We start from the raw sequence: 26,816 nt of genomic DNA on the forward strand, positions 1-26,816 counted from the left end.
CCGGCTCCCTCCGGCTCGAACGCGCTCCCGCCTCCCTTGATGAACGCGCTCCCGCCAGTAAGTTTACTTTTAATACTCTTTATTCACTTTTGTTTTAACTTTTGCCCTGTGCCTTGCCTCCTTTTTCGCTTTCGTTGCTTCGGGAGGAGGGTAGAGAGGACTGGGCTGCCCTTTTTCGCTCACCAGCCAAGGCAGGTGAGCGAGGGCTGGGGGAAAGTTTGCCGCCTACCCTTACCCCTGCCTCTAACGCAGGGGTAAGGGTAGGCGGTAAGTTAGCAGGTTAAACGCGCGGCTAAACTGCAGATTAAAAAGGCGATAGTCGGGGGCGCGCGTTACTGAATGGGGGGGAATAGCTAATCCGATCGTTTACATCTCATATACATGCCACGGGCGGAAGGGGTTACTTGTTGATTTAAAGAGGCGGTAAGAATGGGTTAAAGGGGATAGTGGATCGTGGGTTGGGCTAACGCGGCCAAATTGTGAGTAAAAGGCGGGTTAGAAACAGGGTAACCGCGGCCGCACTTTACTGTATTGACCTGTTAGTTACTGGAAGCGGAAGGCTGCATTATCGGCAGAGCTCCTGGTTTATAGCTTGCTATTCAAACCACAGAAAAGGTCACAGAAGAGTTACAGTGATAATTACAGAAAATAATTTTCTGCCTTTTCCCACAAACTAAAGACCTCATTTACTAAGCATTTTTCCAATAGACATAGAATGGGAGAAAAGCCTTAGTAAATCAGGCCCTAAGATAGCAATGGATAGAGCTTCGTTATAAAAAAAACATTAATTAATATTGCAGCAGAAGTAAGAGTGGTTCTGCAAGCAGCTTCTCAGTGAAGAAACCAGTCTCTTAAGGAGTAACTAAGGAACAGCACGCCTCGGTACTGCTATGAAGACTGTTTTTATGAATTTTTACTTTTTTTGTTTCCTTTCAGAAGAAATCATCCCAATAAAAAATATAACTTTGGTTGAATCAGCTGCTGCTTATATTTCCAAATCCAGCCACAACTGTATGCTAAAAAAAGTGGATGTCCTAACAGGGGAGGAAGCAGAACGCAATGTTCTACAGGTAGGGCATTTCTTGAAGGCTCTTCTCTTGTTCCACCCGAGGAGCTGCTACCTTTTAGATTAGGAAAAGCACATTTGAATTAAAAATGTAATTAAATTTTAAGTGCTATCAGCATATGAAAGCAGCAGTGTTATTTAGAGTCTTCAAAATATCAGCCTGACTTCTGCTTTTGGTTGTAGTCTTCACTATCCTTTTGCTTTGACCTAATGTAATTTGTTATATATCTATTGGATTATTTATAGGTTATAGTATCTTTTCTTTGGGCAATGTAAGATTAGTTCAAAGATGTTGCAGTACATGAGCTTTCGAGATTTATATAGGTCTCTTATTCGGAGATATAAAGGCGGCACTTGGGTGGTCTGGAAAGGTCATGTATGACCCCTGTCTTTGGACTGCTCTTCCGTTGCTCTTACAAAAGGTATCATAGCTGTGGTGGCCTGATGTTTCTCAGTGGGAGCGCTTCACTCTGCCATGTGGGGATCTGGCTTTGGTCTCCAGTCCTGACTTCTGCTTCTTGAACCAACCAAGAATGAAGATGCTGCGAAGGCAGCATTCACTGCCCTAGAGGTAAGATGGAGGGAAACCCAGTGGTCACACAGCCACAACACTGTGGGGGCCTGTGCAATAAAATGTGAGCTAATAAAAATATAATATGTAGCTATAACGTCACGTAATTTATGATGCAATAAGCTTTTCCATATGTACCAGCAAAACATTTCCCCAATAGTGTGTCTATACTAATAGCATGTACGTAGTATTGGGAAAGCATGGATATGTTAAATTGAGTATGCTCAGTGCATTCTTTTTCTGACTCCAGCTCCTAGCTCCAAAGTAAGGCCAGCACATGCAGTTGCTTGTCAGTATTGAGGGGAGAGCTCCTGGACCACAGGAGAGGAGGTTAAAGGAGAACAGATATTTACAGGAGAGGATGTGAGTGTGTGGTTTTTCTGCACATCTGTCTTCTGTGTCAGGAATGGTCTTGAGAGAGTAACGTGAGAGAAGGGAACATAGAATGGGGCGACCCAGGGAGGAATCTGGCTGTCTTGACTCAGAAGGTCAGTGACCTCTGATCATTTCCCCCCTGTACAAGCACTGTGTAATGTAAGCTGTACAGTGGCTGAATGACAGTCAATCAGGACCTTAAAGCTGAAAGAAAAGTGTTCTTCACTCAAACCAAAACAACTATTGAGCTCAAAAAAGCTTAAGAGGTCTAGACTACTGTTGAGACTCTAGCTTTGAAATGCTTACTGTGATTTTTGGTCACCCCAACAATGCCAATGATGGCAAAGACCTTTGTCCTCTGTTAACCTATTGTTTGGCAGTACTTGAGCAGTGTGTAAATCAGAGGATATATTTCTAAAGTGCTCTAGTGTGTGTTAGTGTTTTGTTCTATGTCACCTCCTCCTCTCTCTTTTTGTTGCTCTATCCCTTTCCATCATCTCTTTCCTGTCCTCTATGACACATTTCCCATAATGCCTCCTATTGCAGCAGCCACATTGCTTACAAAATATCCCAGCCCCACCACATCCATCAGCTTGATACTAGGGAGGGAAATCTGCCAGCCCTAACTCAGAGGGGTACCCACATCCAACCATTCACCTTCCGAGAGCATACTGTAGTGTTGGAGCCAGGGCAGTCCTTGGCCCAAATAATACCCTGTGCAGGCAAGAGGAAGAAATCGGTGGGGGGGCCTCCCAAGAGAATTCAGAATTGAAGTGGGGGAGTCCCTAAGTGATGCTAGGCCTGACTGTAGGTAGAACAACAGGGTAACACAATCTGGGAGAACCTCAAAGCTCTCTGAAGAGAGCTCTGTAATCAACTAAATGAATTGTTTCCTGCTTTATTTAATTTAATTTTGCTTTGTTATATTGCAAACGTTGAAAATGGCACTGACCCCAGGCCAGCTAATGCCATTCTATAGTAGGGACCGATGGAGCAGGAGTAATGGGGATTGCTGCTGCCCCCCCCCCCCCCCCCATTTCACAGTAGAGATGGAGTAAGAGAAGTCTACGGAGCAAAGGGGAGAAGGCCTCGGGGAGGTTTGTTGCAGCGAGGCCTGGATCACATGTTTCATTTTTGTTTTGCATTTCTTTTCTTTTGTTTTAAATAAACAACAAACAAGACAAAAGTAATAAAATGAAAACTTGAAACAAAATTTCTTATGTTGACTTCAAAGAAGACCTCAGCACCAAGTCTACAATTGCAGGTCAAGACTCAGAAGACCTACAGTGGTCTTTAATCAGACTATCCACAACCATAACAATGATGGTCAGAATCATGCCATTCTGTATGACCTTGTAGAATTATTAGACCCAATAAAAAGCTGCATTGTGGAGCGTTACATCACCTTCATCTTTCATCCACAATAATGCATACTGATAGTTGTGTCCTTTCAGGAGCATACATGCTAAAAGGTTAACACTTCACCCGAGGCAAGTGTTACGTTTTTGGCTTTAGCGAGTACACACTAATTTAGATGGTAGAGGAGAGCATACCATGCTGTGTTCCATGCATAGGCTAAAACCTCTTTTGCATTTGATTTCCCTTCATTTAATATGTGCATGCTATTTTTTTTCAGCAAGTACCCACTAAGATCTTCTGATCCTGGTTTAGTGTGCATCCTAAGTCATTATTACATAGCTGCTTTAAGTATGTGCTAAATGGCTTGGCATGCATACTTAACTTTTTTTTGCACAATTTTCCTAATGGCCAGACTCCATGCATACATCTCATATTTAAGATGGACCTATGGTCCCCTGTCTGAGGACTATCAATGTAAAGGCTGGGCTAGATGAGATGCGAAGAGGGTTACAAATTAGGAATAACCCCAGGGAGTTGTAAGTGAAGGCACAGGGTATTGTAACCCTAATAGAAGCGGATTCTGATTGAGCTGAAAGCCCAGAGAAGTGGAAGAAAAAAAGTATTAACATTTCAGATCTCTGAATCTGAGAGCTTGCTCTGGTATTTTCATACTTTTTAAAAATAAAGATGTGCACTTTTTTTCTCATGGTCAAACTTCCTGTCTTCCTATCGTGTTCCCTGTATTCAAGCTTTACATGTATGAACTTGAGGATAGTTTGCTACCTAATTTATTATTCATAATGGTAAAAATGACTAAGTAGGAGGAACTTTTAAGAATGAAAGTCATTAATATCTCCACGAGTTCATTAGAAATTTGAACTTAAAAAGATATTAAAAATCTAATTTTAACTGCCATCTTTTTATTTTTTTTTTCTTTGAATTGAATACTTGAGGCACTGTGTAAATTGCATTTATCACAGCAGAAAGGTCACTAAAGAATGGCAGAGCAGCTAGGGAAAGGCCAAAAGATCCCCATTGTGCATGATTGCATATCATGCACCTTTAGACACCAATACCCTGTATGGGCATTCATAGACACTAACTTGTATTTCCCTGAAACTTGTGGCTTGCTGATTTTGAGAAAACTGTTTTTCTGCTTTAGTAACATAGTAAATGATGGCAGATAAAAGTCGAAAAAGCCCATCCAGTCTGCCCAGCAACAATTTTATGCATTTTACCCAAAGTAGATCAAATTCCCCCATGGAACCCAATCCCCATGTCCATTGCGTCCCTTTAGAATTGCAACTGCTGCTCCGTGCAGGTTTCTCTGTGCTATCCAGGAAGCACCATGATTCACTACAGTCTTTAAAATGTGAGTTGTTTCTCTTTTGTTCTCCTCCTCTTATAAAATAGTTTTAGGAGGTCGAATTCAGTGAATAGTTGAAATGAAATATTCATCTTGCTTGATAATTCTCACAGCAGTGTCTTTTCATCTTCTCCTTTAGATCAACTGCAAGCTGTTTGTTTTTAACAAACTCACACAGTCATGGACTGAACGAGGCAGAGGATCTCTGAGACTTAATGACACATCAAGCAATAAATGCGGGACTCTGCAGTCACGACTAGGTAGAAGTAATAACACTCCAAATATATGAACCAACTCTGCGCGCACACACACACACAATCTCAATGAAAATTCCAATTTAGTATATAACGTAACCAATGCTCCCTCCAAGGAATGACTTAGGGGTGTGCAAATGTTTTTTTTAATGTGAGCAACGATTTTTTAAAAATTTTTGTGCACTAGTATTGGCATGTATTTCTGTATATAGCACAAAGAAAAATTTAGGTGAGCGATGCTCTGAAATATAAGGTAAATTTTAAAACAACCTTGTGGGCGTCCATGTGGGCTCAGTTCCTGGCGTGCACTCATGGCCGCGCTTATTTTATAACATGCATGCGCCAACCCGCACATGTTATAAAAACTGCTATCCGCACGCACATGCACGCCCGGTTTTTATATCTGCATGCACGCAAGTGCTGATTCGCGCGCATAAGGGGAGAGGGGGAATTTTGTAAAACATGCGGCGACTTGATAGGGCCTTTCCCCAGTTCCCTCCCAGTCCGCTCCTTTACTGGGAGGGAACTTCCTAAAACTCCTACGTACACTGCCTTCCAATTTCCCCTATTCTCCCTGACCCCTAAAACCCCTCTATCTTTTTTTTTTTTTTTTTTTTTAAATACTTACCTGCTCTCCCAAGCACTAGTAAGTTGTGCGGGCCTGCCCAACCAGACCCCGTCCCTTTTTACTTTGCTGGCTCTTCCGCGTGTAATTTGAAAATTCCCACGGCGCATGCGCAGCCCAGACATGCGTGTATCTCCCGGTATTGGCATGCTTCTGCGTTTTTAAAATTTACCTGTATATGAGTAATTGCTCATGCACTCAGCTTAGAGCAGTGATGGCGAACTCCAGTCCTCGAGTGCCACAAACAGGCCAGATTTTCAGGATATCCACAATGAATATGCATGGAATAGATTTGCATACAATGGAGGCAGTGCATACACATCTTTCTCATGTATATTCATTGTAGACATCCTGAAAACCTGGCCTATTTGTGTACTCGAGGACTGGAGTTAGCCAACACTGGCTTAGAGGGAATTAAAATAACACATCAACTAAGTGTGAAGAAAAGAGATCTTCATATTCATAAACTCGAACTAGAAGCACTAAGCTAGATTCAGCTCTTCATTTGTAATCCTTAGTCTCCTATGTTCTTTCTTTTTTAAAATAATTTTTTTGGCATACGAAATATCAGAACAGAGTTAGAAGCCAAATGTCCAATCTGGATTCTTTATTGGACAGAGACAATATCTTTTAACAAGCCCGACTCAGGCCGAGTTCACCCTCTTACAATGGGGCTGCATCGGGGCTACAACATATAAACAAATAAGACATACTAATAAAGGAATCATAGTCATAATAACAAATAAGAAATACTAATAAGAAATCATAATAAAACAGAAATCATAATAAAACATAATTTAAAATGGACATATAGAATGGTAACATATACATATATATGTGTGATGTAACATGTAAACCTGAAAAGTGATATATATGAAAATGTGAATATGGGAAAATATTGGATGTATGATGTTAAAAATGTATATCCAATATTTTCCCATATTCACATTTTCATATGTCTTACTTATTTGTTGTTATGACTATGATTTCTTTATTAGTATGTCTTATTTGTTTATATGTTGTAGCCCCTGATGCAGCCCCATTGTAAGAGGGCGAAACTCGGCCTGAGTTGGGCTTGTTAAAAGATATTGTCTCTGTCCAATAAAGAATCCAGATCGGACATTTGGCTTCTAACTCTGTTTTGTTGCCTCCACGGCTTGGTTAGACAGCCTCCCTTGTTGCTTCATCAGTCCATACGAAATATCAGTCCATTATAAGAATGTACTTAGCACACTTTCCAGCAATACCAGACCCAAAGTTCCAAATCCAACACAGGCCCCATGTTTTGTACATCTACTTCAGGGGTACTTGTTCTCCACAGGTTCTTTCATATCCAAAGGCTTACATGGCCCCATCACATTGATAGGCCGCCATTTTTATACATCACGTATCTGCAAGTACCAATCAGATTAAACTTGGATCCAGACAAAGTACAATATTCTCATATACCAATGAAAAAAGAGATGGTATTATCAAATGACACTGGTCCACTTGATCTCGTTTTATCCAATAGGGTATTACAGTATTCAGTATGAATATCCAAAATTGTTCTCTGTAATTCACCAATGATTGCACATCGTCTCTATGTTCCAATGTCTCAACCTGCTCTATGATAGACCAGCATAACTCACTGAAAACATGGTTATGTAATAAACAGTGACTTTTTCCATAGGTTCTTGTTCCTTCTATGTATTCCTACAGCCTAAGTGTCCCCTAAGATGTATTTGCATTGGTCTTTTTGTGTATCCAATATATAACTGTGGACAAAGACACTGGATTACATAAATTATTAAATATTATACATTCAGAATTGCTTCTAAGGGTAGTCTTATAATCCAGATCTGGGTGTTGCCATACTTGACCCTCTATCGTCTGTGTGCGCATGTGGCACTGCTGACATGCGCGATGACTTCCTCGTTTTTGTTCAACATTATTCAAGGTATTAGGTAAAAAAGGCTCTGATCGCTTGATCCTTTAGCACCTTGTAAATAGGCTGTTAACAGTGGTTCTTTGAAATACAGGGTTCATTGTCAACACATGCCAGTGTTTACATATACTAGAGACAATAGCAAGTGATTTATTAGTGTATTTTGATACACATACGTCTCTAATTTGTTTTGTTTTTGTTTTACTCATTCCATACATGGGCTTATAGTTGAAACCATGAATACTGATCCAAATCCAAGGCAATAAACTGTATGCCGAGTGTACACTCAAAGTAACCTGTAAATGGTTGAAAAGCTGATTTATCATAGCTATAGTGAGGGGTTCATAATTTGTAGTAGCCAGCAAGAGAGATTGTTGCTTAGTTGAATTTGCCTGAAATCTTCAACTTATATCACCTTTTTCTCTCTTAGTTATGCGACACCAGGGTAGTTTGAGGTTGATCTTCAATACCAAACTTTGGGCTCAAATGAAAATAGACAGAGCAAACAGAAAGTGTTTGTGTATGACTGCTACAGACCTTGGGAATCATTCTGTCCAAGTATTCCTAATACAGGTAAGAAGAATCTCTTATACCAGTATACTTTCAGAAAAAACAGCCACTTTACTGTGTTTTCATTCAGTTCTGACAGGCCAGTAAAGTAAGTACTTAAGTTTTCTTGTCCATTTCCTCTCCATTTTTTGTCCATTTTTCTGTCAAGAGGTACCATTGCTAAAGCACAATATAATGCTGTCCTAAGTGAATAAAATGTAGATGTTATTCATGCAGCAGGAAATAATTGTCTAGTGGTTTGAAGTTTGGGTTATGATTTAGACCTCCCTCTGTGCCGCCAACTCTTTAAGACCTTGACCAAGTCGCTTTATTGTCTTCTGCAGCTGGGAGCCAAATAACAGTGAAGCATTTGCCTTACTCTGGTTTTCCCAGTCAGCAAATGAAAACATATATTGGTCTGCTAGCAAGCCATTAGAAGTTATAGAATCTATGAGAGATGTAGACAATACATGGGAATAGTTAAGCAGCTGCCTCATCAGCAAAATCAACAACTACCTTTTCTTACAATATTTAACCATTGACTTAACTGACCAATGAAAATGCAAATGGTGTGTTATCCAAAATCAGCACAGTGCTCTTTGGTGAATGGAAGGCAAAGGAAAGTGCCTGGTGAAAGCTGGGTTGAGTCTTCTTGATAACTAGCACTTGGGGAAAAGAGGCTATCGGCTTTTCATTTATTTCCCAGAAAATGCTGGCTTAGGACCTGGAATGTTAGTAATCACTCTTACAAGAACAAGTTACATGGCTGACCATGAAATAGTCTGATGATGAATCATGGCTTGGTGTTCTCTGCTGTGCATAGACAGTTTGATGGCAATGGAAGTGTACCACGATCAAGCATTTTCCGTTACGCGCGCCAGCTGCGGCAAACCCGCGGCTCGGCCCCCTCACCACTCTCAAAGTGATCCAGCACCTGGTCCTTCGTCTCTGGCGGCTGTGGGCCACCGGCTCCATCCTCGGGCCGCCCCTGGGGCCTCCGGCTCTGCTACAGTTCCTGATGCTCCGCGGAGAGACACCATCCCGACCAGCACCGCGCCCCTCCCTAGGCACGTGCGCAGCTGATCCTTTAATAGGGCCCGCAGCGGGAACCTGGCCACGGCCCCAGATGATGACGTCGGCTGAACTCCAGTATATAAGCCCGGGCTCCGCTCTCTCAAATTGCCTTTGCAACAGGTCCCCTCGCTAGTCAAGTTCTTGTTGCTTCTCCTGTTCCTGATCCTGATTGCCTTCATTCCTGTTTGCTTGTTTCTGAGTTCCTGTTCCTTTTTTTCTCCTTTGGATTGCTAACCTGGTTTGACCTCTGCATTTCCTGACTACTCCATTGCCTCTCTCTAGCCCTGGACTTCTGCTTCGTCTGACCATCCTTTTGACTGTCTCCTCATTTAGACCTCAGCCTTGCTTGCCACTGCTTCCAGACTGCCACCAGCCCTTATCCCAGCTTGCTTCAAGATGCCTCTTCAGCCTTTGTCCTGGACGTGGTTCACTCCGGCTTCGGCCTGCTCTTGCTCGGGCGCCCTCTGTCAGACTGTTCCTATTGGTGCCCGGGTCTCCGGGACTCTGCCTCATCCAATACAGACTGATCACTACATTTGTTGCTGCCTCTGGGCTGACCTCGATCCATCCATCGATGATCACTGACGGAGGCCACCTAAGTCCTGTCGGCCCCAGCACCCAAAGGCTCAACCCACGGGGAACGAGGGCTGGTATTGTTGAAGCGCCAGCTGGCCTCCGTCCATCAGCCCTCTCCACCTGCCGACGGTGGAGACCCGTAGGATCCCTCCTACGGGTAGCGTCAACCCCCCTCAGCCAAGGGTTCACCTCCGGCGTAACATTTTCAGCCACAAGGCCAGATTTCTTTCCATTGTATGACTCACAGAGTTCCGTTTTCTTAGAGTTATTCACTGGAGAAAATCTGTTGCTTTGTGATAGATGAGTACTGCATGTTGTTAACTGTGAGTTCTTTGTATGAGAAGAAATAGTTTTGCAGACTGACTTCTTGGCACAATGCTTCAGGTTTGTTTACAGCTTGTACTGTAATGTGATGAGTATTACAAAAATTTCGGGAATGAAGCTATAGGCAATGACCACAACTTCTACCTCAAAACTATTCATGCATTGTGTAGTACTACTAGTTTTCAACCAGTAAAATAACAATTTATGTAATACCACCAGTACCATTATGCAAACTACAGACTTGTACATGCTCAGGGGTAGGCGACACAGCAAGTAACTACAATTCCCTGTTCGTACCCGGATCAGTCCAGACTCCTGGGTTTTGCCTCCCCACCAGCAGATAGAGACAGAGAAGTTTTGACTGACTGCCCTATACCCTGAGGTGCCACCCACAGTCTGTGGGTGGCACAGTCTGTCAGAGAAATACTGACAGACTGTGGGTGGCACCTCAGGGTATAGGGCAGAGTCTCCAGCAGATGGTGGAGGTGCAAAATCCTACAGTCTGTAGTTATTCCTTAGTTTAAAAAAAAAAAGGTATTAGCAATAGAAAGAAGACATTTGAGGGAGTTTAGTTAGCAGTATTATCTCTTTTAAAAAAACAAAACAAAAAAAACTAGACTTAACTGTGGCAGAAGAAGAGTTCAGTTTTCAGCCTCCCAAGGGGTTGGCAGGTCCTGAGGGGACCATCCCCCCTGGTATTGAGGCTAGTGGAGCCAGGGGTCGAGGATCCTGCTGCATAGCTCTCCTAATCTACTGAGGTGATACCAGGTAGCCCAGCTCACTCTCCTCACAAGGGACAGGACCCGCGCTCCAGCGCTGCCGACCAGATTGTAAAAAAAAACAAAAACCGAACAGTTTCTCATCGTCCTTCCTTTCTCTGTGCCTGTTTCCACTGCCAACACGGCTCTAATTCAGCTGCCAATTTCGCTTGTCGGCTCTGTTTAATCTGCTCAGATGCCGCGTAGTGTGGCCTGCCAGGTCTGTGGTGATTCGAGTGCGTTTCGTGCGATGGCTTGGGCTTGGCCTGCCTCCCCGTGGGGGGAAAGGCACTTCTTTAGCAGTTGGGAGTGGTGTTTCAAGATCTCGCCAGGAGCCTGCGAGGCCCGAGCGTTCGTGGCTCGCTGCCACAGATCCATTCCCGCTCAGTACGGGAACGGAAGCCATTTTGTCTTAGTTTTGCTTGGTGATGCAAGCAGCGATGGGGGGACGGGAATCCCCTCCTCCCCTTTCCCCGCAGCATACAGCCCCCAAGGGGGGGCGGCCTAGGCGATGGAAACATTGGGGCGGCGAAGGAGAGCCTTGAGGGGGCCTCAGACTCATCATCCTTTTCCTCAGATTTCATCTTTCTGCTACATAGAGCTTTCAAGGCCAGAAGGTCAGCTAGGAAGCACGCAGGAGACAGCGTTCACTCTCGCGCAGTCCCGTCTTCGTGAAAATCGGGAGCCCTGATGTTAAGAGAACAAGGACATCGGAGGGCATGGTGGTTTCGAAACCCAAGCGCCCCCTCCGAACCAGCTCCTCCCGTCCACGGCAGGATTCTTCCTCCGAGGCCTCTGAGCAGGAGGATCTAGAGTAGCGGGCCCGGCCTCCTCAAGGTGCAGCTGCAGAGGAGGACCAGAGTCTTTCTTCCAATCCCGGCTCCCACGTGGTGGAAGGTGATGACCCTAAGGTGGTCCGTCCCTTTCGAAAAGACTAGCTCTGCCCTCTTATTCCCGCAATTTTGGAGGAATTAAGTATTGATTCACCTCAGGAGGACTCCCGCATGAGGTCGATCGATCTGGTCATGGTTGGTCTCCATGGTCTGACCAGGTCCTTTCCATTTCATCTTTCAGTCACAGACTTGTTGTTCAGGGAGTGGGATACTCCAGACTTGGGCTTAAAGGTCAGTAAGGCGATGGACAATCTGTACCCCTTGCCAGAAGAAGCTCTGGACCTCCTATGGGTTCCCAAGGTGGATGTAGCGGTATCAGCTGTCACCAAAAAGACCACTATTCCAGTTACGGGGCGACAGTCCTCAAATCCAGCTTAAGAAGATATTCGAAGTATCGGTGCTGGGGGTCCGGGCAGCCATGTGCAGTAGTTTCTCCTTGAGAGCAGGACTCCGCTGGGTCCAACAGCTACAAAGTTGCCCCTCTGTCGGAGGAGGAGACCATTCACGCCGGTAGGCTGGAAGCGGCTATGGCTTATAGTGCGGATGCTCTTTATGATCTTTTATGAACCTCAGCCAGGACTATGGTATCCGGGATCTCTGCTCTCAGATTACTCTGGCTACAGAACTGGGCCGCGGACGTTTCCTCTAAAGCTCAGCTGGGTTCTCTGCCATTCAAGGGCAAACTCCTCTTTGGGAAAGACCTGGAGGATATGATTCAATCCCTAGGGGAGAATAAGGTCCATAGGCTTCCTGAAGATAAGCCCAGGGAGAGGAGTTCCTTTCCTCCTAGGTCATGTTCTTGAGGGAATCGGCGGTCCCGGTCCTCAAGGTCTTCGGGTTCTTCCTTTCAGCAGAACTCAGGCAAACAGCAGTCCTGGTTCCAGCCCTTTTGGGGACACCGCTTCGATAGAGCGGGTGCTCCCCAGTCAGCGGGAGGACCTAAGTCTTCCCAATGATGCCAGGATGGCTCATTCCTCGGTTCTGTCCGTAGGGGGCAGGTTGTCTCTGTTTTACAAGGAATGGGTCAAACTAACGTCTGACCATTGAGTCCTCAATATAATAAGACATAGCTACGCGTTAGATTTTGTTCAGCACCCTCAAGACAGATTTCTCATCTCTCCGTGCTCGTAAGAGGAGAAGCAGCGGGTGGTGTGAGACATCCTACAGTGCCTTCTCGATCTCTGAGCAATTTGCCAAGTTCCTCCTGCGGAACGCCGCAAGGGTCGTTACTCCATTTACTTTGTGGTACCAAAAAAGGAAGGCACCTTTCGCCCCATCCTCGATCTAAAGAGAGTCAACAAATACCTTCGGGTCCCGTGTTTTTGCATGGAGACCCTGAGATTGGTCATTGCTTCGGTGCCTAAGGGAGAATTCCTAGCGACTCTAGATCTAACCGAAGTGTACTTGCACATCGGCATCCAGTCCGACCACCAGATGTTTCTGAGGTTCTCCATCATGGGAGAATCAATTTCGTGCCCTGCTGTTCGGTCTGGCCACAGCGCCCAGGACCTTTACCATCTTGTGGATGATTGTCGTGGCAGCTCAGCTCTGGATGGGAAGGGCTGTATGTTCATTTGTATCTGGATGATTGGCTGATTCGAGCGAAATCAGAGTCTCTCTGCCAGTTCAACGGGTACTTCAACTGTTACGATCCCTTGGTTGGGTGATCAACCCTGCCAAGAGCCACCTGGTTCCCTCTGTCGTTGGAATTCTTAGGAGCCCTGTTCGACACACATCAGGAGAGAGTTTTCCTGATGGGGGACCGCATCATCAAGCTACAGGAGCAAGTCCGGGATTTGTTATCCAAACATCCTCCCAGAGTCTTTGATTATTTGCAGGTCCTTGGTTCGATGGCTTCCACTCTGGAGTTAGTCCCATGGCCTTTGCTCATATGAGACCTCTGCAATCAGCATTACTCTCCCATTGGAACCCAGTGTCCGAGCTGTTTCACCTTCCTCTTACAGACTCTGCGCGTCATAGTCTCGATTGGTGGTTCCTCGCCGACAGTTTGAGCTGTGGGGTACCCCTGGAGGTTCCTGAATGGACGGTGGTTACTACAGACGCCAGTCTCTATGGCTGGGGAGCGGTTTGTCAGGAGAAGTCAGTGCAGGGGCAGTGGTCGGCGGAGCAATCCTGGTGGTCGATCAATCGTTTGGAAACCAGAGCAATACGCTTAGTGTTGCAGGCTCTCCTACCACTCCTGCAGGGGAAGTCTGTTAGAGTTCTGTCCGACAATGCGACTGCGGTGGCTTACATCAGTCGCCAAGGAGGAACGAAGAGCCAACTGGTGGCGATCGAGGCTCAACAGTTGATAAGCTGGGCTGAGCAGCACCTGGCCAGGATTGTGGCCTCCCATATCGCCGGGGTTGACCAATGTTCAGGCCAATTTTCTCAGTCGCAACAGGCTCCATCCCAGGGAGTGGGAGCTCTCTCATGAAGCATTCCAGCTCATATGCGACCAGTGGTCCACTCCGAGTATGAACCTGATGGCAATGGTTCGCAATGCCAAGGCTTCTCAATTCTTCAGTCAACGCAGGGAGCCAGGAGCCGAAGGAGTGGATGCCCTGGTTCTCGCCTGGCCAAGGAACGTCCTGCTGTACTTGTTTCCACCATGGCCTCTCATCGGCAAGGTGCTGAGGCGAATAGAGGTTCACCCAACAGAGGTAATCCTGATAGCTTCGGAGTGGCCGATGCATCCATGGTTTGCGGACCTGGTCAACCTGGTGATAGAGGGTCCCTTGAGGTTTCAGGAGCTTCCCAATCTTCTATGCCAGGGACCTGTTTGTATGGATGAGGCGAATTGCTTTTGTCTCGCGGCATGGCTTTTGAGAGGCAACGTCTGAAGAGCGAAGGATATTCAGATGCAGTAGTAACTACCCTCTTACGGTCACGGAAACCCTCTACTTCCCTGGCTTATGTCGGGGTGTGGGGGATTTTTGAGTCTTGGTGTATAGAACACAAAGTGAACCCTTCTTGGGCTTTGGTGTCTGATATCTTATCCTTTTTACAGGCCGGCTTGTCTAAGGGCTTATCGTGCAGCTCTCTAAGAGTGCAGGTGGTGGCTCTAGGTTGCTTCCGAGGTAAAATTCAGGGGGTAGCTTTAGCTGCGCATCCGGACATAGCGCATTTTCTCCGAGAGGTGAAATATTTATGCCCTCAGGAATGGAATCCTTGTCCTTCATGGAGCCTCAATCTTGTTCTTAGGTCGCTGTGTGCGGAGCCCTTGAAGAGGACGACGCTAAAGGATCTTACTCTAAAGACGGTTTTTCTTGTGGATATTTCCTCAGCTCGCCGGGTGTCTGAGCTTCAGGCGTTATCCTGCAGGGTGCCCTTTTTGAGAATCACGGATTCAGAGGGTCTCTTTATGGGTGGTTCCCTCCTTTCTCCTAAAGGTCATGTCCTCCTTTCGTCTGAATCAGTTGGTGGAGCTCCCTTCATTTCCAGTTTAAGATCGCTCCGATCCTCAGTCGAGAGACTTGTGAAAGTTGGATGTGTGTCGCGTTCTATTACACTATTTGGAGACTACTAATTCTTTTTGTATGTCGAACCATCTGTTCATGCTGTGGAGTGGTCTAAGAAGAGGACATAAAGCGTCTAGGGCAACAATCGCTCGCTGGTTGAAAGAGGCTATTGATTCAGCATACTTGTTACAGGGTCGTCCGATTCCAGTTGTTCTGCGAGCACATTCTACCCGTTCACAGGCAGCATCGTGAGCGAAATGTCAGATGGTTTTGCCCAAGAGATTTGTAGGGTGGCCACTTGGAAGTCCTTGCACACCTTTGCTAGACATTATCGTTTGGATGTCCAGGCCCCAGATACCGGCGACTTTGGCGAAGGCGTGATCCGAGTGGCTCTCTTAGGGTCCCACCCCAACTAGAAGAGCTCTGGTACATCTCAGGAGTCTGAACTGATCCGAGTATATACAGGGAAAGGAAAATTGGTTCTTATCTGCTAATTTTCGTTCCTGTAGTACCACGGATCAGTCCAGAGTCCCGCCCTTTTTTCATTATGGGTGTAGTTGAGAGTCCGCTCGTTTCTGTTCCCATTGATTGGCCCTGCAGAGTATTTTTTTTACTTGTTTCACAGTTGTCGCGAGTTCTGTTCCTACTTGAGGTTTGTAAGCAGGATAGTTAACATGGCGAGGTTTCTCTTCCCCCAATTTGTGGGGGGATGTTAGTGGTTTATTCTACTCTTATATAGTGTTCTGCTTTGATACAACGAAATACTGACAGACTGCAGGTGGCACCTCAGAATATAGGGCAGAGTCAGTCAAAACTTCTCTGTCTCCATCTGCTGATGGGGAGGCAAAACCCAGGAGTCTGGACTGATACATAGTACTACAGGAATGAAAATTAGCAGGTAAGAACCAATTTTCCTTTCGCCTCTTAAGAGAATAACAGTGATTTCCCAAGGTCATGCAGCAATGGGCAAAATTAGGATTAGAGCTCTATAGCCTACCCCTTTGATATAAATAAATACATTTAGTATTTCTTTACTGAGCTTTCAGAACACATCCTTAAAAATATATGCAAATGCTGTGATAATTCTATAAACAGTAAATAACGTTACTATTTAAATTATTGATACACAAGCCAAAGCTTATACCCATTCACTAAAGATCATTAAAGCAAAAATGTGCATTAAACAGCTGTATTATCAAATTAACATTCATTAATGATTATGATACAAGCACATGTATTACCGTTAAATGCAAAAATCTGATATAACTTGAAGAATATTGAAATGAGCTCCATCGCATGCAAAGTAGCTCGTGAATTTTCAAATGAGTTACCAGAAACTACATTAAGTCACACTAAAGGACATCTCAACTTGTGTCTGCAACAAGTTTCTGACTGGCTTTGTGGATGCAAGTTGAGGCAAACCCAGGAAATTTTGAAACCCTATGGATCCATATGGGAGACAGTTTCTGTCCACATCTAGCGATTAAGCTTCAGGACATTGACATTGATGTTAAAGGCCAGGTCCATAGTCTTGGGTTTATCATTGACATTGGTTTGTCTCTGAACACACAAATATCTTTAGTGGCAATGACATAAGCAGTAGAAACATGTTAATTGTGTTAAATTTGACCCTATTTTATACAGAGTCTGTACATGTAATCTATGCCACATGATCAGTACATATTTTCCCAATTTTAGCTAGTCTTCACTAGTTACCAATGAATGCAAGAATTGTGTTTGCATCAATTCGTGCCAACCATGAGGCTTATCCTGTAGCCAGTGCAACTTACCTGCTGCTAGGCCTAGGTCCTGAAACACCTCCGCTGTCACGTGGCAGGACGCTGCCATTCAGACGTTATCTCCAGCCTCCCTTAGGCATGCACACCCAACCTACTGGCTTTTAAAGGCCCCGTGGCAAGAGAGGATCAATAGCACTATGACATCAATGGAGCATTGGTACTTGAGCCTTTCTCTTGCAGCTGGCAGATGCCTCGGCAACAAGTCCGTCTACCTTGCCTCATTCCAGCTCCCACCTTGTCTTATTCCAATATCTCTCTATTCCTGCCTTTTTCTCCTTTCTGCTTAGGCCTTCCAGTTCCCTACCTCCAACTCCTATTCTTCTCCTCTGACTGATCTCTCATTATTGACTTGGAACATGGCTAGATTCTGCCTGTCTGCCTCCTGCCTGCATTGACCCTCAGCTCGGATTCTGACTTTGTCTTGACCTCCTCCTGCCTTGATCCATTGCCTGGCTACAGACTCTGTCTGAATGCAGCCTGCCTGTCTCGTGGATCGTTCCTCCTGCTGCAAGGTTTGTCTTAAGTACTTCCAGCCTCAGAACCCAACAATTCAACCCGCGAGGGAAGGAGCTAGTATAGGTGAAGCCTTCTCTGTCCCAGCCCATAGTGGGTCTGCCTACTGTTGGTGTGGGCCCAGTCATTTCCAGCTGTCAGGTAGTACTACCTATAACACAGCCCAAGGACTCGCAGTCTGTGACATTAAGCTATTACAGTGGCTTTGCCCAGGTTATTCAAAAGCTATAATTCAGAATTATTGTGGCTCTGGACTTTCTGTTGCTTTAGTGAATGGAGTTTCAGATTTTAACAGGGTGAGAAAAGTTGTATGTGAGTGGCACTCTGCTAGTCCCATGGAAGTTAGTACTGGGAGGCTGTTTATCCCATTAGAGAATGGCCCTTTGCCTGGGAGAGGGAAAAGTGGGGAATTTTTGGTTTCAGGTTGGGTATGTGTGGTCTATATGTATTTCTTATTTTAGTTTAATTATGTTACTTATACTGTATTTTACTAATTAATTTGACCCCATACTGGATATCTTTTGTAAAAACTGAATAATGAGGTGAATTTGTATTAACCCACTGGCTAATGCTATAATTTAACCTCTGTACGGAGGATGTAATTAAGTTCTAGCATTATCTGATGCCTGCTAACGTGGGCTGTGATGGAAGCTACATCTCCCTCCCATCCCCCATCTTGACTCAACTCCTAAATCTTAATGCAAGCTGAAGATCCCCACTTCTCTTCTGACTCAACATCAAGGGCCCTGAGACCTGAGTAACCTCCTCCGTCCCCTGCCCCCACCGGCCTGATTCCCCCGCCAGCAGCCATCAAGACATGCAGGCTGCAGACCCATCCAAGACCCCCATGCCCTCTTCCACATCCATTGACAAACATGAGCTGCATGTGCTGCTGGAGGGTAAAGGAGCGTATGAGGTCATCAGGTTACATTTTTTTTAAATTCAGCAGCAACAGCAGAGGGATGAACGGCGCTTCCTCCTGCTTTTAACTTACCAATTGAAGATCTTCAAAGGGGAAGGGGTCCCAGGGTGTGGTTTGGGGTCCTGGAGTCCCGTGTTCAGGATATTGATGGGTGGGGGGTGTAGGTGGGAGGTGCGCTCGGCCACTGCGGATCATCTGTGAAGTCTGCTTGGGGGTGGGTTGGGCACTTTCTTTCTTGGGACACTTGATGTTGACTTGAGGCAGGGAAGAGATCTTCAGCCCACAGGGTCTTTTGAGTTGAGGCAAAGGTTTGAGAGGCATAAGGGAGCATCCGTTGGGGGCTCATGTTAGTGTAGCCAGTAACACTTCTGAATTAGATATGTTGTGTGCGGTTTGGCTTTTTTTTTTTTATTATTAAACTGTGCAGTTTCCTCCTGCTCCTTTGAACTTTCAGCTGAATTGGAGCCAATTCTTACACCATGAAGCTTCATTTAAAACTACCCAGGGATTTTCCCCCTATTTTATATTCCCACCGCCTCCAACATGCCTAGTCTCATCATTGCAGTGATGGTCCTCCAAAGCACAGACATGAATTGCGTCTTCACTGCCTTGACTTGCCCAGAAAAACTTCCTGATGTTTATGCCTAGCTCCCACTCTGTCCCAGTACAATTTACATATTGTTTTTTTCTAATCTTCAGAGAGAGAGAGAGAGAGAGATATCAGCTTCTACTCAAATTAAATATCTCTAACTCAGATTTATAATAAACCTTTACTCACCAGGTGCCTCCTGAGTGACAAAGGTTCAGCTGATTGTTGAATAATGTCAGTGATGGGCTGGAGATTGCTTTTGTGAGCGCTTAGGAACTTATTAAATCATCTTGTTAAACGGAGCATCTGACCAAGTGGAGTAGAACTGGCAAGAACCCTCGATGATAAACTTAGTAGACCGCTGGCTGACGTATTGAACATGTTATGTCATGATACCTAAATGTTTCTTGAATGCTCATTGTCTCTGTGATGCCATCAGATATGGCCAGGAGTGATCCTGCTTATTGTTTATATACACGTTTCATTTCCACAGGCTAGTGCTAAAGACATCGGGCGCATGTACGCAGCAATACATCATCGTCTTGTTGCGCTGCAAAGCTCCACAGGGCAAGATTCGGATTCCAACCAGATGGACCCAGAGCCGGAAGCAGGATCTCAGCAACTGACTTATGATAGTGATGATGAGGAGGATGAGGAGGTTACTCAAACTGGCAGCAGCCTGGCAGGTTGGCTACATTTAAAGTCTTGGGATGGGGAGTAGGGTCAGGGAGCATGATGAGGCTGGTCATTACCCAGCCAGTAATATGCTGGCAGAGCATTTGCACAAAGTAACTGGTGAACAAGGACTGTGCAGAGACCTGTATTTTTGCTCTACTTTCCTACAGAAAAATAGGCTTTATAAAATCCTCATTTCTGTCGCTAATAACTGTAGAACCATTTGCCCAATTTACGGTAATTTAAATTTCTTCTACAGACAGAGAGTCCTATAAACTCCCCCGCCCCTTCCACCCAAACACCTGGCTTATCTTCTTCATGTGCCAGTGACCAACCCACACCCTCTACACACATACACACTTAGAAGCAGCGTGTATTTGTTTTCTAACTTGATTTCCTGTAGGGAAACAATTCGGTTCAGTTGTAATCTCAAGCACATCGGAGCATATTGCAGTATCATCGAGCCCTTGGTTAGTGTCTGTAATTTTGAAATACAATGACATGCCATGGAAGCCATCTCTCTCCAAAGAAGAAAAATGGAAATATCGGGGAGCTCGGAGCATGTTGTGACATCATCACACTTTTTTTTTTTTTTACTTGAAAACCCTGAGTTTGCTAAAATTGACCCTGCATGGTGTTTGGTGTCTCCCCGCACCCCATACACGGTTTCACAGAGAGAACAGAAGTGGTTCAGAAAAGGCCCACTGAAATGATACAAGGCATGCAAACCCAAACCCTGCAAAGAATAGCTTAAGACGCTCAGTATGTATTCACTGGAGGAAAAGGGATGGGGGGGGAGGGGTGGCGGGGTGGAGGGAAGATGATAGAAATAGATATTTGACAGGTTTCAATAAGGTACATTTTCCATTGAAAAAGAAATTCAAAGACAAGGGTCATGAAGTGACACTGCAGGGAGAAAAGGTTCAGAGGAAATGCTTCTTTAGTGAGAGAGTACTGGAAGTCTGCAATAGTCTCCCGGCAGAGGTAGTGGCACCCAAAACGGTGCCAGAATTACATTTGCTCTTCCAAAGCAGCACAAGGGCTGCTTGACTGGAGTTGGGACTGCTCTGCTTTGTCCCTCTGTCTGCCTCAGCTCCTCCCGGACTTCCACTGACCTCCAGAAGTTGGACTTGTTCTCTGAGAGCCAGGAGCTCTTTGCACTGGGTGCACACATACAACCCCTCACCAGCTGGTAGATAATCATACACGTGGCACTAGATGGCCCTCCAACTCGCTGCTGCACTTCGGCCTGCCTCTTAATTTTGCTAAAGTTTTAAAAGCTGATTAAGGAATAAGTATGTCTATCAATTTAAGGGTTTTTTTTTAATTTGATTAGGGTTTTAAATTGTTTATTTGATGTCTTTTAAATCTAAGGTTTTTAAATTTAATAACAAGGTGACTTATTTATTTATTTATTTATTTATTTATTTATTTATTTGTTATTTTTATTATACCGAGTTTCATGATAGGAATCACATCAACCCGGTTTACAATTAACAATGTGAGTAAAGGCAGAGAGTAACAAAGTAAAGAACATTTCCCAATACAAGAACAAATATAGTATGAAACTTAACAAATATTATAACAATATTTTGGATGTGAGAAAGTTACAAAAAACATGGAAAAATAACTTGGATATGAAAGGGGAAGAATTGTAGAACGACTATATAAAACTTATGTTTTATATTGTCAATGACCAGCAACAACACTAAAATTAGGCAATCGTGAAAATCAGGATTAATTGTATGTTCTAAATCACTAACCGACTCGTATTTTGAAGACTTTCCTCTTAATTGGGGGAGGGGTGAATCAATATAACAAAAAAAAGGGACTGGGGTGGATGAGAGATGGGAAGGTGGTGGGAATTAAACTAGTGACTAGCTGCCTAGGAACCAGTACTCATACTTTTTCAGATCAAGTGAATGACCTTTGCAAACTCACAATCCTAATACTTACAAACACTAACTTTTACTGACTAGAAAATTAATTGAAAGTCTATTTTCCTTAAATACCACAAAATTCTTTATACTTGCAAATATTATTGATAGCAAACTGCTTTGATTGGTCTTAGGGCCAAAAGGTGGTATATAAATAAACTTTAAATAAAAGAAATATTCACAATGGATATGCCTGAAATATATTTGCATACAGTGGAGGAAGTGCGTGCAGATATAATTCCTGCATATTCATTATGGGTCTCCAGAAAACCAGTCCTGTTTGTGGCACTTACAGAGCGGTTGCCTATCCCTGGTTTAGAGAATCAGATTCCAGACTTGGAAGTCCTAATGGCAGAGGCAGATCTCCATATTAAGGCTGACACTGAAACATGGTTCAAGTCCCATGATTGGGATATAGCCTTACCTAGCTATAATGTTTTCAAGGAGGACAGGGCAGGCAGAAAAGGGGGAGGAGTAGCACTTCACATAAACAGTAATGTTAAAATAACAGCTGGAGGTATGGGAAAAGGAGGAGGTGATGTGGGTTACCTTGGAAAGGGGAGATGGCAGTTCCTTTTACATTAAAATGACCTCCAGCAGAGACAAGAGTTGGAGAGAGATCTAGTCAATGACACACATAGGATTGCAAAGAAGGGGAACGTGCTACTGATAGTAGATTTTAATTGGCCAGATGTTGACTGGAACATTCCATCTGTGGATCCCTTAAAATTAAGACAGATCCTGGACATCCTTCCTTGGGCTTTCCTCACAGAACCCACGAGAGGGGGGAGCAATACCAGACCAGGAGGAAGTGTTTCTAGTGTCCAACTAGCTGGTCACCTGAACTCTGGTAGCCATGAAAATGGCATGGTTTGCTATAAGAGCTAAAGCAAAGAGGGGTCACACAAAAGTCAAAGTCCTGGGCTGTAGGAGTACCAGCTTTGTTATAGTGGGGAAGGGACTTAAGAGAGGTTGGCAGGGTGGGAAAGGGATTTGTGAAGCAGAAAAACAGTGAGCTACAAATTTTCATGTTAGGAAGTAAATCAAGTGAAAAGGATCTCATAAATAAGAGCACAGGGAAGAACATTGAGCAGAGCTGAAAGAAGCAGGGCAAGCAGTCGGGATGGTGAAGATGAAAGCAGGAGAAAAGACAGTAAAACAATGTGACCAGACTTTTCTCAGGCGTGTCAGTGAAAGGAGGAAAAGCAGAGGTGGGATTGAAAAATTCAAAAAAAAAGGAGGCATATGTGGAAGATACGAAAAAAGTGGAAAGCTTTTAAACAAATAATTTTGTTAAATACTCACTGCAGAAGGGAGATGTCATGCCATTTACAGAAGAAAAAGATTTTATGGAACTAGGAAAGCTACAGGTGGGCAAAGCAGTGGGGCCAGATGAGATACTTGCTAGGATATTTTATTTTAATATAAAAGGGCCATAGGCATAGCAAGGGAGATTTATTTATTTATTTATTTATTTATTTATTTGAGTTTTTCTATACCGGCATTCACGGAGATTCGTATCATGTCGGTTTACATAAAACAGGGGTGGATCAATACATTATAAACGTGTATAAATATAACATGAGTATACATTTTATATATTTACAAATTATAACAAGTTATAACAGTGCGCAGAAAAAATCAGTTACAATAAAACAAGGATGGTTCTAACTGGGAAAAGAAGAAGAATAAGACGATAGAAATTTAACAAGAATAAGAACGTGTAGTGTTTGGTATGTGGCTAAGTATGTCAGGATGAAACAGAATTAAACTGATTTTTCTCAAATTACACCAGATCATTCAAGATGGATTCGCAGACAACCCATCCTCTACTCCTGACAGCAGCCTGGGATTTTGGTGATTCAGAGTATGCAACAAACTCATCTTGCTGAAAATTCCGGACTGTCGCTATTTGTCTTGCCTAGTTATCTATGCTCTTCTTCTGATTTGCAGTGAGGCAACAACCCACCGATTTATCAGGAAGCGCTTCCATTTCTCTATACCTCAGAAGTAAAGACCTCAGGTGCACTTTAAGATTCCTGCTCCCCAGAGATTGGCCTTTGGGCAGGCCTTGTATTACAGCAGTAGGAAAGAAACAATGGGATGATTTCCAATGTTCCAGCTGTCTTCTCAAATTCTTCAGAATTAGGAATTCATCACACCATTAATCAATAAAGGATGCTAAAACTAATCTTTACTTATCATATTGATGGGTAAAATCTTTTAGCAATAATTATATTTTGGAGATGTGAATCATGTAAAGCAATATTTATTTTCATGTACAGTAATTATATTTTTCCATAAATGTATACATTTTATAAATTTAGTTATAAGCAGAAAGGTGTATGCATACTGTTTTATTAAACATTCTTTCAAACTGTGTGATATTTGGGGTCGCAATAGGATTTTTTGTGACATGAGCAATGTGTATTTAACAAGAGCAATTATATTTTGTATTACCAAGAGTAGACCCACTAACCAAAAATTCAAAATGATTTTTGTTATCATTTGTGTAGTCTTTGAATGATATTAATACATTGGAATTTTGTGCTACTTTAGCACTATTGCACTAAATCAATTTCTATTTGCATTGTATGCTCACTGGGGTAGGAAATTCCCTGTTTGTACATATATTACTTGTGCTAATCATTTATGATATTCTTCTATTGATATTTGAATGTTTACCTTGTACATTATTGTGCATACTATCTGTCATAAAAATCATAATTTCAAAGTTTAAGAAATATAGATTTAAATTTTTTAAAATTAATTTTATCTTTAACTAGAGTCCTTGCAATTTATTCTGGCAGAAGAACTGAAAAGTACTTTCAGTAAAGCAGATTTAGTTATAAAACTGTGACCATGGCACTGAATTACCTTTCTCTTTGTTAGAGAGAGGTTGAATTGCAATCCTAACCATGTCCAGAACTAGGTAATTTGCCTGTTGGCGGGCTTAGCTGATCATAATCCAAAATCGGCAACATAAGTCTGAAGAAATCACAGTTAAATTAACAAAAGTCTCTGATAACAATGCATTCACAGTTCAATGGCTAGCAGATATTTTACTACAAAAACATGGATCGGAAGGCTGTTTTTTTAGCATAAAGGGTAGTGAAGAGGAGAACAGTATCTGGATTCAAGAAGGTAATGGACAAGAGCCAGGGGGATCTCTGAGTGGTAGGGATTGGAGAATTTGGCAGTTGGTGTGGATGGGCAGACTAGATAGGCCATATGGTCTCTTTCTGCTGTCATGTTTCTCTTTCTTTAAATGCAGTTGTCCTTTTGTCAGGATTCCTACTGTCAAGTAGCATTCGTATCTATTTGTTAGAAAGTGATGCTGTCAGCAGAGGTTGAGTTGAAATGTATGCGCATCTGCATCACTCCTGAGACAGGCCTGCAGCAATGGCACAAGAATTGTGGCTTTATTGTCCTTCCTCTTTATTAGAAGCATGCTAGGAGATTTCTTTTGCAGTGGGTACTAATATAGCAGGATTTAGCTGCTGAAACACACTGTACAAGATTGGCCTTCTGGGGACAAGCTTTCAGTTTGATAGAATAGAATTTATTATGAAAAGAAGGCCCACAGGGTATAACAGGACAGTAATCACACACAATATAATTGCATATTCATGGATTCTGACAGAGGTGTTGAAAGCAATTCAAGCCTTTAGTACTGAATAATATCATTCAGGGAATCAAGTTCTATAAATCTTCCACTTTATAATTGAAGAGAGAAACATTCAGGATCCCAAAATTCCAAATGTCTACAGGATTACAGCAAAATCTCCCCTCTTGTGTCAGCTTTCCACAGGCTCTGATTTCCCTCCTACCTGCATTCCAACCTTGCCAAAGTCACAGGAGCAGTATTCTGATACTTTCAGCTAAGCAAGCCTGTGGTCAGGAAACAAGGCACGGCAGGGGTGAAGGACTGGCCCATAGCCGGCATGTCTACATGATCCTCTGAGCTTTTCTCATCTAGGCTTCCCTCACGCAAGACCCAAATTATCTACTTTAAAAAAAAAACAAACCCCAACCATGATGATGACTAAATTTATTTTAAAGCAGTTCAGTGTTGTTCTTCTGCAGCAGACCAAAGACCTTCTTACAGCACTGTTAAGCTTCCTCTTAAATTAAGTGAATGTGTTGATGAGACATCCTTAGGGCTAACAGAAAATCTGCCATGAGCAATGCTCACACAGTGGCATCCCAACAGAACTGTTTTGGCATCTTTTCTACCGGTTGCCTTTCTGCCTTATCTGGGAAAACTGTTCAGAGCATTTTGGATTGGTTGTAGTAATCTTTGACAGTAATGGGGTATGTTTTACAGGAAATTTGAGTTTGTCTGCACCACAGAAGAGAGGTGATGGCTTCAACTCTGTTAAATTTCCGTGAATAGATTTAAGGGTTTATAATGTTTTTACTTGTTACTGTGGAAATATAAATGCAGGAACTCTAGAGGTCAGATCTATCAGACCTCTCCCCAGAGTTATTTCATACTGTAAAGGTTTGTTTACTTATTGTAAAGGTGTAATTTATTTTGAAATGGGGTGTTTTTCAGTAAGGAAAAGATGGCAATCAAACATGAGCATGCAACACAGTATGCTGCATCCTCATGTTTGATTGCCATCTTTTGTTTGGGGAGTATGTTTATGATAAAATTGACAATATTTGCCCACATTAGCAAATTGTGCTGCTAAAACATTTTTTCTTACTGACATATTTCAGAGTCCTGGCAAGTGTGTTGTTGCCATTTGGTGGTTTACTTCTACCACCTACAGAACAGTCAAGAAAACATCTTTTCCCTTTCTAGAATGAATACACACTAAATGCTGGCTTATGCATGCTATTTAAACAGCACAATAAAATAAGATATCATTTATCTTTATGTTTTTATGTGTCTTATTTATTCTTGACTTGAACAACCCTAATATTCTTTTCCAGGTGGGGTTCTATAGATGCACTGCAAAATCTTTATAAAATTGTATTAAAGTAGAAGAAATGCCTCCCTTTGTAAATAGGGACTGTATGATTGTAAGAATTTCTTTTGCAGGGTTGTCATTTTCCTGTAGTCTCCCACCAGCCTTTATCACAAGACTTTCTAAACGGTGGGTCGTGACCCTACATGTGGTCCCAAATCTTCAGTCGCCAACTGGGATCACAGTGAGCTTCAGGCATCAGCAGCAATAACATTAGAAGTAGTCAA

At 43.3% G+C, this 26,816-nt stretch overlaps 1 protein-coding gene across 3 annotated transcripts in view; it reads left to right on the forward strand.

Annotated features, from left to right (window-relative positions):
- Nucleotides 1–26,498, forward strand: part of RANBP3L (RAN binding protein 3 like) — a 98,744-nt gene extending 72,246 nt beyond the window's left edge. For 2 of the 3 annotated variants that reach the window (XM_029578745.1, XM_029578762.1), the window contains exons 11-15: nucleotides 937–1,070; nucleotides 4,877–4,997; nucleotides 7,974–8,116; nucleotides 19,495–19,687; nucleotides 23,409–26,498. In XM_029578745.1, coding sequence (XP_029434605.1) covers nucleotides 937–1,070; nucleotides 4,877–4,997; nucleotides 7,974–8,116; nucleotides 19,495–19,687; nucleotides 23,409–23,452 — 635 coding nt within the window. In that variant the 3' untranslated portion in view covers nucleotides 23,453–26,498. The remainder of the gene's footprint in view (nucleotides 1–936; nucleotides 1,071–4,876; nucleotides 4,998–7,973; nucleotides 8,117–19,494; nucleotides 19,688–23,408) is intronic. The other variant, XM_029578754.1, reaches the window with a different exon arrangement.
- Nucleotides 26,499–26,816: the final 318 nt, after the last annotated feature.

The sequence above is a fragment of the Rhinatrema bivittatum genome, chromosome 1, assembly GCF_901001135.1.
Source record: "Rhinatrema bivittatum chromosome 1, aRhiBiv1.1, whole genome shotgun sequence".
Lineage (NCBI taxonomy): Eukaryota > Metazoa > Chordata > Amphibia > Gymnophiona > Rhinatrematidae > Rhinatrema > Rhinatrema bivittatum.